Raw genomic sequence first — 12,508 nt, forward strand, 5'->3', positions numbered from 1 at the left:
AGGATACAAGCACCTCGGCCTCGGCTTTGATCCGAAACAATGCAGCCATCAGTTCAGAATGGATACCCTTGTACTTGTCACTATCCTCCTTCACATCCTGGAGCTGACGCTCGATCAAGGTTACCTTCCCGTGGAAGGTGTCCCTCTCGGAAGCTATTTCGTTTACATACCGACTAAGCTCGGAAATTTCAGCATCTCTAGCCCGAAGCTCCCCTCTCAGCAGGGCGTTCTCCTTCTCAAACTGCACAAATTAAGTCCGAGAAGTTAAAAGTAGTAGAATCTCACAAGGATTCAAATAATAGTAAAAACAGGGGATGAGTAACCTGCTCGGTAAGATAGGCTTTCTCATGCTCGCGGCGACTCACCTAATCCTGATACTGGATGAAAGCCTATTTATAAAGCACTTTAGCCTGAAGGTAGTAAAAAGACAAGTTAGAAAAACGAAGACCGGAACAGCCCAGAGCGGCGGACAAGGTTAACAGAAATTACCCGCTCGCAAAGTCTGCCCATCTCGCCGAAAATGAATGAAGCATCAACCTTGGGACCTCCCTCGAGAATGGTCGGCGACCTCTCGAGTGCATCTCTGCCTTTGACTAGTGCTGCTTCAGAAGGCTCTTCATGCGGGGCATCTTGCACTTCATGAGACGGTAGGATATCTCCTTGAGGAGAATTAACAACAACCAAAGGGTTAACAGGATCAGTCAAAATCTCCGTCCCTTGTTCACCCTGGACCTCAGATCTAGGCCCCTCCGAACTGCCCACCAAGGGCGTCCCAGCTCGGGAAGAATTCCTGCCACCTGCTAACTCATGGGTAGTGCTCGATACTCCATCCATTGCCTCGCCACCACAAAGCTGGGCTACAGCGGCATCAGACTCCGGTCCGGGAGCATCCATCCCCACGGTCCGAGGGTCGGCCAAATCTATATGCTCTTTGGGAACCGTTGAGAAGCTTCTTTCTCCCTCACCTTCAGCTCAAAGGTTTCCCATCATCTCGGAGGTCAGAACTTCCGGGTCAACCTTGGAATCTTCCGCCTTAACCCTCTTGAGCTCCGGAGGCCCAATCGGCAGACTCCCCTGCCTTCTCTTCTTCTCGTCGAGCACCAGGACGTCCCCTCCAACATGTGGTGCCTCCCTTGTCAAAGGGACTTCCCCCAGACCTATATGAATGCAAAGGTTAAATACAAAGGATAAAGAACGCTACTAATAGCGATCCACGTGAAAGTATGTGGATGCAACAAGGCTCGGGGCTCTCCATGGTCTTTGGCTTCCCACCGAGCTGGGGATAAATCTCGCCACACTCGTTTGGTATATGAGCAAATCGAGTGTAAGCGGCCGACCCAACCCTGGAGATCCAACACCGCACCAGGGTAGATCGCTACGGCTGAGAAAAAAGAGAATCAGAGTTAGATGCTTGAAGAAATATCGCCATAAAGAAGCAAAGGAAGATCCAACAATACGTTTACTTACGCCTAGCGTTCCACTTCTTAGGGAACGCATCTTTTCCACTGGAATCAGGTCAGATATCCTCACTTGGACGAATCGGCTTATCCATCCCTCGTCCCCGAGCTCCTCGGTTCAGGCAAAAAGGGATCTCAGGGCTCCACAGCGAAGCTTGATTAGGCCCCCACGGAGAAGACGGGGACTATACATCCGGATTATATGGTTAGGGGTAAAGGGAATCTCCTCTATCATGTTCGAGTAATGCCTGTTCATATAAACCACACGCTAGAACGAAGGATGAATTTGGCCCAGAGTCACTTGATAACTCCGGCAGAAGTCGAGAATCAGGGGGTCGATCGGGGGCGAGGATGGCCCCACCGGCCCCGAGGTAAATGGGTAGGTGTATACACTTAGACAGCCGACTTTATGAGCCGTAATATCTTCCTCCCGGGAAGGAATCTCCACAAGCACGGTATCCCCTAGCAACAGTCAGCCCTCACTCTCCCGACATCCGTTATCGAGCTAATATACCGAGTTACAGGCTCGCGATGCCCTGGATTCGAGAAAGGTCTCCCTACCTTGAAGTTGGAGGTCATCGCAAAAGATCCTGGGATGCATTCCTCAGCACAAAGAGGAGTAGCCACTTCGCCTTGAGAGAAAAGCGAAGAGGATGAACCCGCAACATCCTGGGAAGTAGAAGTGGAAATTTTTGCCATCCTTGGAAGATTCTGAAGGAAGAAAAAGAGTTGCGTTCCTGAAAAGGAACAAGATCAAAGGAAGAACGAACCTTATTTGGGGTTTTGGGCACGATATGGGGTATAGAAAAAAAAAAGAAGGGGAGTATTTATAAAAGCACTGTGTGCACATTGAAGGAAGCCAAAAGGCAGCCAACCACCGCAATCAATGCGGAAACCTGCAGGAACAACGAGTGTTGCATCTTGGCACCTCCCAGTCGTCGCCGATTGCAAGAACATCGAAGGAAGCAGAAATTCGGGATCGTTTCTTATCGTTTCTTACCGCTTTCACTCTAAGAAACGCGGAGACTATCTGTATGTGGTAAATCTGGGGGCCCGATTTTCCCGTCATTAGGTCGTCTCGCGGTCATACTCTTCGAGGCTCAAAGCCAAGGTCGAGACCCACCCTCGGGGGTCGTCGGGTACCGGCCCCGGAGGGCCTTACGTACTAACGGCTATAGTATGCGGGAAGGGAATTCCCAAAGCACACGGCTAAATCTGACAAAACTAACCTATCCGGGGCCTGTCTCAAGGTGTCACGTCCAGCCGTCCCGTCTCCATGCCTTTACAGTTAGGAGTGTTCATGGTTCGGTTTGGATCGGTTTTTCTCTAAAAAGAAACCAAACCAATTAAGTCGGTTTTTCAAATATTAGAACCAAACCAAACCAAGTAAGTCGGTTTTTTCTGGATTCGATTTATGTCGGTTTTTTCGGTTATTTGTCAGTTTTTTCTTAAATATACGACATACACTACCAAACACACATTTCGGTGACCACATTTTCAACGTAACAGTATCAAATCAATTGCCCTTTGAGAAATATATTATTTACCAAGATATATTGATGATAATTGAATCAAATAGTGATAAATAATTTAAGGACTCAATTTAAAATATATTATTTTTAACATGAAATAGATTCTTACACTTAACAAAAGAAAACTACCAATTAAACTAGAATGTAAAGGTAAAGAACTGTACTAAAAGTGCAAACGATTAATATTTACTATAAATTTTTTAAAACTTTGTATAGAAGTATACATATATATAGGTGTAATAATAAATTTAAAATAGCTACTCCTATATTCGGTTTGGTTTGGCTTTTTTAAATTAAAACCAAAACCAAACCAAATTTGATCGGTTTTTAAATTTTAAAACCAAAACCAAACCAAACCATTATCGATTTTTTTGGTCGGTTTGGTTTGGTTTTCGGTTTGGTTCGGGTTTTCGAATTTTTATGAACACCCCTATTTACAATTAATGCATTTTGTACTATAACAGGATTCCCCTCCTATATAAAGGGGATCCCCATCACTTTGTAAGGCTCGGCTATTACTCCAACTGCTCTACACTAGATCAATAACAATTTTCTCTCTCTCTTTTTTCTCTCTAACTTACTCGCCCGAGGCTACTTTTTATTTATTGCTTTCATACTTGTTCTTCTTTTATTGCTTGATATTGGCCATAAAGAGCCTTCTTTAATTATATCCTAACTGTTATTTCCTTCCTGATTATCCCCGACGGGTCGAACTCGAGCCCAAGCATTGACCTCGAGCCCCTCATCGGCCAGTCCGAGGCCCGGGTAGCAAGCCCCTCGGTTTGATTACTGCCCTGTTTTAGCTTGTATTTCGTCGATTAAACTTCACACATTTAACATCCACTACTCTAACAACTAGCATAAAAATAGATGACGTATTTTTAGAGTCTCATTTACAAATTTAATTGTTATTACCATTTTCACGGAAAACACACACCTCGAGGCTATCACAAGTCGAGGTCGAAATTTGGCTAACATAGTGGTTATTCTCTAATTTATCTATTTTATTCCTTGTTTATCAATTGGCATTGGATTGAATCACATATCCTTAAAACCACAATACAAGTTTAATTATTACTCAGATTTTAGGGTAAACAAATTCATCATTCCCAAATAGAATATAACTGCGAGATATATCAACTGAATTTACTAAATAAGAAGAAAGCCCCACGTATTGGTATATGTAACTAGAACAGAAAGGTTGAGCGGAGATAAACAAGTTTGCAGTTGTGAAACATCATTATTGATTATTATCATTAGTTTATGCTTGATCGTTCTCCTCGGCCAACAAAAGATGATCGCATTGCCACCAACAAGAAGATTACAAGTGCTCTAAGCACCAAACACACCCACACAAAAACAGAGGGAAGTGAATAAGAAGAGAGATGAACTCACTGACTCTCTGGAAACCAGTGAGATCTTCATATGTGACATGATTTTTGTTGCACCTTTCAATTTATATTCCTAGCTATATTTTTCTTCTTTCGGTTTGTGTTACTTCCATTCCATACAAAAGGGCAGATATACCTTAGTCCGTGTGGTATCACAGGACACTGCCTCATCGAATTTGTTTACTAAATATGTATATATAGATAATAACCGAAATGAAAATATTGTGTGTACATATGAAAAATGACACTGCTTGTTATAGTGATTTATTCATATTTAAATGTTAATATTGCTTACGAAAAACCTTAGGCCTCATATACAAGTATTGACATAAAGCATCGGGATTTCACTCTTGGCATTGTTGCGTAACCTTGAGAGACCAGGAGGAGCAGCAGTGCGGGATCCAATTTTATTTTTTAGTTTGAAATCGAGCTCTTTAAACTTGTTATGATAAAGTTCATCTGTTCCTTGGAACACTCATTCCATTCTACTAAAGACGACATGTATTTGTCTACTATATCCATAAATTGCAAGTACATCACTTCCAGACTTGGCAACGCATTCAAAAAGGGAAAAAACAAAGTAAAATTGCTTTTCTGCCACCCTTTTGGTGAGTAAATGTGTATCAGAAATCTGGAAATCAAAAGGCTTGTGGCGAAACAAATACAGCTGGGAACTCAAGCAGCACTTTCTATTTCTATAATTTCACAAATGTCATGAACTTGTACATCTCATCCTTCCATCATCTAATTCAATTCAGAATCTTTCTTCTCTAATAACATGTCGAACTCTATCATTCAATTTTCGCTACTACCACACCAGGGATGCTGCTCTCAGCAACAGTCTCCCTTACGAACCTGCAAAAGAAAGCAAAATTTATGCCATGTCTCCATCAAACAATCAACACTATTGTGGATACAGAAAGACAGCAGATATTAAGAGGAAGAAGGGAATACTTTTCCAACTTATCTCGAGATGATTGCAAGACATAGACAGCAAGGATGAAGGATAGCATGACCCCTGCTTGCGTCATAGCAATAGATTAATCAAATATAATAACAACCAAGAAAATGTGGATGTTCTATGAACTATAATTCAACATAGAAACAGTATTTATTATGTACTGACACACTTCTATATCTCATTAAAGAATAACTACTACTATCTACAATTTTGGCTCCCAAAAAAGAATGATGTCTGATGACACTACTAAATCAGGAAACATACTAGCAACAGTACCAGCATACATGGTGTGCTACATTTAGATGGAATTATGATGAAGCTTGCGAAAGTCAGTAGAGCACTTCAGCTAAGCATGTGTTTACCTGACCCGAAGAGAACGTAAAATCCTGAAGCCACATCTATCTCTGACTGCTCTTCCCTTAAATTAATGAAAACATATTATAAGAAAACGAAATAATAAAAATAAAATAAAAATTAAAACTGTAAGTCCAAAGGTAAATTGTTTAGTGCAAATTTAAAAAGTCAAATAAGATGACTAACGAGCTAGAAGAATCGCCAAAGGAATCATTAAATAATACAGGTAAGGACGCAATCAATTTATCAGCCTAAAAGAAGTTTATGGTTAAGCCAAAACATTTCCCTATTAAAGTTGCTTATATCATCTTCATCTTTCAGCGAAGAAGATAAGAGAGAAGCTTTTAGCAGCAAAAGCAGGAAAAACCCAGTATAGTGCTCAGCGATACATGTAGGAGCATTTGCAGTCTGTGTGGTTTATGCTCTTGTCGAAACAAAAATTTAAAGAGCCAGCCCACCAAAAGAAAGGTAGTTGCTCTTATAAACCAAAACCTCCAATGAAGCTGGACAATCTGTGGTTCCACCAAGCAGAACAACTTTAACAGTAAGATCCTTAAAGAAGATCACGGCAGACCAGTCTGTTATTTCCCATTATGCTCCCAAGATATGATACTCTCAAGTTTCTCAAGTCAGTTTACTCTCAGTTTCACCACCTCTGCACTGCAACCATGCCGTTAACCACTCACACAACATCCATTAACCACTTTTCCGTCCTCCTTTACTTCCTCCATTGTCCTGGTTGACACACTGACTATCCAAGCTAGGACAATAACGGACTAATAAACAATATTCAGAATGTTTCACGTGACATATGAAAAATCACATGCTTAGGATTCCCAAAAATGACAAGCTGAAAATCCAACCAGCCAGCGACTCTGAAGGAAGAGTAAGTGCCTAAATGGAATCTATTTTTCATGTTGCAGGTGATTCAGAATGATCACAAAGTTGAATCTTCCAGTTCATTCATTATCAAGTGTCTGTTGAAACTTATTGCAGAGAACAGGCCACATATATTATCAAAACTTTGCTAGAAAGATTAATTTAGAGGTTTAGAGGAAGTTACCATGTATATCTAGCAAGCACGTGCTTGGGCCAGTGTTGTGGATCCCAAAATTGTTTACCAATATCAGGATGAAGTTCAACATCTGTCCATAAATACATCAGAACTTTTCAGATCAGTAAAAGTATTCGTTGGAAAGCAGACAAACGGATGTCAAGCGTTCACCATGTTTTCTGGAACATCGTGATAAACCATTTATCCAATAATAGTGAATAGGAGAAGTGAAAAGTGAGAATCTTAAGCTTTTCTTCAGTCAATTAACTTGATGAAGGCCATTCAAGAAGTCTTCAGTACTCTTATGTATGGACAAAAGAACTTAATTTGTTCTTGGACCTATGTTGACTGAAGATTCTATGAAAAATGGTTCATGACTAGGTTGAAAAAAATTGTGAAAAGATAGCATTAAAGATAATGTGAAGGTAAAAACTTCTGCTCAGTGATGGAGCCACCAAATAGTGCGACAAACAACCTACATCACTATGTTGGGTGTATGATTAGAACAGTCTATTTTTATCGTCAACAAAAGATGAGTAATTTAAGTTGCGCACACAATGTACCTAATAGCCCGTTTGGCCAAGCTGCAAAAATCAGCTTATTTTGAGAAGTGCTTTTTTTTCAAAAGTGCTTTTCTCATAAGTACTTTTGGTGAGAAACAGTTTGTGTTTGGCTAATTAGTTTGAAAAGCACTTCTGAGCAACAATTAGTGTTTGGCCAAGCTTTAAAAAACTGTTTCTAAGTGTATTTTTCTCAAAAGTGCTTTTGGAGAGAAGCTACTTTTTTCTGCTTCTCCAAAACTGCTTCTGCTTCTTCTCAAAAGCATTTTTTTTCTTTCCAAAAGCTTGGCCAAAAGTGCTTTTGGTAAAAAAAAAAAAAGCACTTTTGGCCAGAAAGAAGCTTGGCCAAACAGGCTATAAGTGTTAAACGACCAACCTTTTTTTCATTTCGTGAAAAAAAAAATTAATTAGTATACGTGGTGTTACTACTATAAACAAGAAGAGTATCACGTAAGTGTCAAGAAACCAGTGGATCAAAACAGAGTGGTATAAACTAGTAAAGCTATTAGATTAAAAAAATTCCGACAAGCTTAACAGAGAAGTCTGTCTTTTTCTTCCTTTATTATAAAAATTCTTTTCCTATTTGTTTAGTATGCATCGTTACACTTGGGGGCGGTGCTGGGATGAGAAAAGAATGTATCTACTAAAATTCCTGTCGATTGTAGTGCACCACCACCACTGCACCTTCCTATTGACAAGCTAGAAAAGAATTTGAAAGGAAAGAACACATACAGTGATGAGGCATATCAATGACTTTAGCAGTAACGCCAAGCAAATCACCTCCAGAATACCTCTGTGATAAATGAAAAGTTCATTCATTGCATGAAACACTAAACAAAACATGGAAATATATATTAAAGGGGTAAAGATAAAAGGAAAAATTTACAAAAAGAACATGCACCAAGATAATTGCGAGAAACAACATATATCAGCTAAGAAGTAAGACCTACTTTTCTACTTAAATACAGGCCTTACCAAATGCACATCAATCATTGGAACCTCAGAACTTTTCCGATTGATCACAAAGAGCCACGGCACGTGATATTTTTCTCTTCCAACTTGGAATGATCTGCAGATTGCTGACAATATTATAAAGTATTCACGAATTTCCAGAATTAGTTAGCAATCAGAATAACAATCAGGATAGGCAACTGGATAGACGCTGAAACTAAACAGATGTAATATTACCATGTTACAAAATAAATAGTCAGCGACAGCACTAGAAGAAACGTTAGACAATACGAATTTGCAACTGATGTCGCACTCACTGAGAGAAGAAATTAATAGTTTGGTTGACTATTTCAAAAGTGAGTGAAAATACCAAATAACTAAAACGTGCTTCTGTTCAAGCTATAAAAAGCATCATTCCTTTTTATATTGCTGACGATTGGGGGGGGGGGGTTGTTAAAAGTGTGGATAAGCTAGAAAAAGGAATTAACTTCCCAGCAATAAGGAAACCATGTAAAGATAGGAAAGATGTCAGATTTGTTCATTGTCAAGAGTGAATATGTGAAGAGATGGAGCCCAAATTTCATCTCACACTAAAGCCAGCACAAACTTTCGTTCTGGCAAACCAACAAAAAGGATGTCAAGGAAGTCCTTAGTGGGAAAGCTATGATGCTCAGCTTAATAAAGGATTCTTGGCTCGTATATCAATGACAAGAGCTTCAACTTGCATTCCAAATTCTAAGAGGTGCTCATATATGGAGTATAATGATCTATGTTGCTCGGACTCTCCAAAAATGTCGCTGGATGCGTGTCGGATCCTTCAAAAGTAGTGTATTTTTGGAGGATCCGACACGGGTGCGGCAGCATTTTGGAGAGTCCGCACAACATAGATAATGATCACCATTGATTCCCTCATTATGGCAAAAATACAGGGCATCATCTCATTATTGCAATAGTATTTGTTCATACTAAGTTAAGGTTCTCAATACCTTGATTGCCTCATTTAAATTACCATCAAAACCTTTGGCAGAAAAACTAATCATCACATCACCTAGATATCAGCAAATTTTACTTCTGTCATACCAGGCGAAGTATCCAACAAATTTCTTTCCATCTTGTATAAGTTGAAACATATATTTGAAGATAAAGCTTATCATCCATGTCTCCATGATATACCCTAAGCAATATAGTTGTTGAGTTGTCTTAGCAAATATGTGGTATGCAGCAAATATGTCGTTTTCTCCACTTGTGGGATTTTACTGGGTTGTTGTTGTTGTTTGCAGTTGGAGACCGCACAAGAAGTAACATATAACTCTTGGAATTCATATTCTTTCCTTCCAGATATTTTTCCTGCTATATAAAGGGAGCCTTTCTTGCAAAGCTTCTTCATTTTTGGGACGTCCATTTCTTCATTTCCAGAAAGTGAGATGTACAAATAAAGAATTTGCAATGTAAGTTAGTTGAGAACACTGCCCATGTGCCAGAAGTTTTAACCTGTTCGTGTTATCTACATCAAGTAACCCTTCTTGAATGTCCACATTTTAAGCGGTTAGCTTCTCATTAACGGCAGCTAGACATGGAGCTAAATTTACATTGAAGTTAGTCAAGTTGAGCACCAATGGACAAGGTTGCTTGGGTTAGGCTACATAATAGCTAAATTTTGTAGCTATATTCCTAGCCAATACAAGAGTATCACATATCACATCAGTAAATATAACAATCAAGAAAGGGTACACAGATTATTGGGTCCTAAGGCAGTGTGCAAAGAATACTATTTGAAGTAGGATAATATCAGCTATATTTGAAATCCTATTGGGGAAAGGTAATTGAGAACTTTACACCCTAACCCTTTAAAACCTCTTACCAAATATTAAGTCACCATCTTGAAATCATAATCCATTTGCATTATGGCATGAAATCATATCTCGCACAGGGACATATGGTACTCCCCTACTTGGACTGGAATAGACATGGTAAGAAAATGACCGACGGTCAAGCTTCTTATTTTATTTTTTTGATAACCAGGGTGTTTGGCCAGCTCGCGCACACATCGACTAATTCCACGGGGATACCTGTTCACCTCCCACCAGCAACAGCAACAGATACCAAGCAACTCTATCCACTAAGGTTTGGATAGATGGGAAGAAATCACCTAGTATTTTTTTGACTCCGCTAGGATTTGTACTTGAGACCTCATGATTCTCACCCACTTCATTGACCACTAGGCCATACGGTCAAGCTTTTAGACCAGAATGATGACCTTAGTTAACAGGAAGTGTCACCAAAGTGAGCAAGTATGCCAGGTTTCGATTCAATATTGGCAACTGAGAGAGTTATCTTGGCTAAGTACAACTTCCTAGATAAATCTAGAACACGTAAGCCTTAACAAAGTACAAAACAAAACAATCACCTCAAACTAGTACTTTAACCCCAAAAGACATGCTCTTAGTCAGTGTTTCTACAAACAAAAAAAAACAATTAGTGCCAAGGTTCATGGGGCTTGAAGCAAAAAGCGAGAGGTGAGCCACACAATTTACGGATCATTTAAACTACTAAACATTTATGAATTTAGCACTATAACAATCAAATTGTAATTAAAATAATCATCAGCATTCAATTATATCACTGATATAAATATAATGCCTCAATGTTGAGACTCAAAGTAGCAATTGCTTCTCGTTTGGAACACTTTGCACGTCATTAGTCGAAGCGCACGACCCCTCGCTTCGCATCTCTTTATCGACACTGCTCCTAACCTAGCTATACTAGTAAGGGTAGATTCAACGTGTGTTTCATAGAGCCGACACCAACCATTTCAGATGGTAACATGAATGTGGAAGTTTCACATCACCATAATAAACTTCTAGGGCATAAGCAGACCGAATTGACACAAAAAAGAAAAGGGAAGATTTGTGTTTCATGAAGCTCACATCTTGTACGGATCAGCTCCAGTGTAACCAGTTGGTTTTGGAATCGGTATCAACACCTACACCAACAAATACAACCCCAAAAACATCCCATAAGCACTAACTAAGGAAATCAGCAATAAAATCCCAAATATTAACAACCCCATAAAGCATAAAGTAAACAAATTTGAGGGTAAAAATGAAAATTACCTCACGATTAACCCCAAAAATGGGACAGTGTTTTCCAATCATATCATGCCAAACAGTCCTTGACTGCAATTAATAAACAGACATAAAAACAAATTAAATCTCTACATGATATGTATGTAAAGAGAAGATATAAAATGAGAGAATTAAGGGTTGTAATTTACAGAGTGGTATTGACCCATTTTGCTCATTGGAACGATGTCACCGGGGCGGTAGGCCACACAAGCGGAAACCATTGAAATCATCAGTAGAAATACTACAATAAGGGAGTCAACTCCATGGTCAATCCCCATTTTTGTTGTAAAATACTACGGCCAGATTACGAGTGCAAGATGAGTTTACTTTACTCAGGGATCCAATTTTATGATTCTTGGAGTAATTGCTAAGATTCAGATGAACGACGCATACCCGCAGCTGTTGTAAAAGTTTTAATATGTATAAAGTTATAACGCTTCGAATTTTTTGTTGCTAAGTGCGCCTTCATTTGATCAAATACGTGGCATTTGATTTATAAGTCGTTCTTATCAACTCCGAGTTATAATTAAGAAGTCCCGTTTAAATTGCGATCGTATTTATCAATTGTCAAGCTTTTAGAAGGCCAAAAATATTTTTTTTTAAAATGTAACAAAGAAGTGATTTTGAGTACCATCAAAAATAATTTTTCAAGTTACAAATTTTAACTTCTTTCAAAAAGTAAAAGCAAAAAAATTAGTATTTTTTAAGATAAAAATATCCTTATAAAAAACTATATCTTTTAAATTATTCGTCATTAACTTAACTTTTCTATTTTTTTAGAATCCACCATCCGTTTCTTCTTTTCTCTGATATTCATGCTTTTCATTGTTCTCCCTTTTCATATATATACTAGTTTCTCGGCACTTGCGCTGCGTGTATATCGAGTCATATGATATAGTACTATTTTATAAAATAATACCAATATTATTAAAATAATATTTTGAGTAAATAATTATAAATGAAGAGCAAAGTACAATTTTTTTTGTAAATGATTAATGTGGATTGTCGTATACTGACATGTTTATTGAGGTCAAGATAATTGAATATTGTATGAATCTACGAAGATGAATAATTAAAGTTTAATTAGATACATCTGATTCTTTTTTACTTATTTTAATTTTGT

At 38.6% G+C, this 12,508-nt stretch overlaps 1 protein-coding gene across 1 annotated transcript; it reads right to left on the reverse strand.

The window, feature by feature from the left end:
- Positions 1-4,863: 4,863 nt before the first annotated feature.
- LOC104217607 (uncharacterized) lies at positions 4,864-11,934 on the reverse strand. Its single transcript, XM_009767900.2, has 9 exons — positions 11,535-11,934; positions 11,374-11,436; positions 11,188-11,243; positions 8,285-8,378; positions 8,042-8,102; positions 6,759-6,840; positions 5,704-5,759; positions 5,335-5,398; positions 4,864-5,235 (listed from the first exon to the last, which is right to left on the reverse strand). The coding sequence occupies exons 1-9, from the start codon at positions 11,661-11,663 to the stop codon at positions 5,172-5,174; spliced, it is 669 nt and encodes a 222-aa protein (XP_009766202.1). The 5' UTR covers positions 11,664-11,934; the 3' UTR covers positions 4,864-5,171.
- Between the last annotated feature and the right edge of the window lie 574 nt (positions 11,935-12,508).

Source organism: Nicotiana sylvestris, chromosome 7 (assembly GCF_000393655.2).
Source record: "Nicotiana sylvestris chromosome 7, ASM39365v2, whole genome shotgun sequence".
Lineage (NCBI taxonomy): Eukaryota > Viridiplantae > Streptophyta > Magnoliopsida > Solanales > Solanaceae > Nicotiana > Nicotiana sylvestris.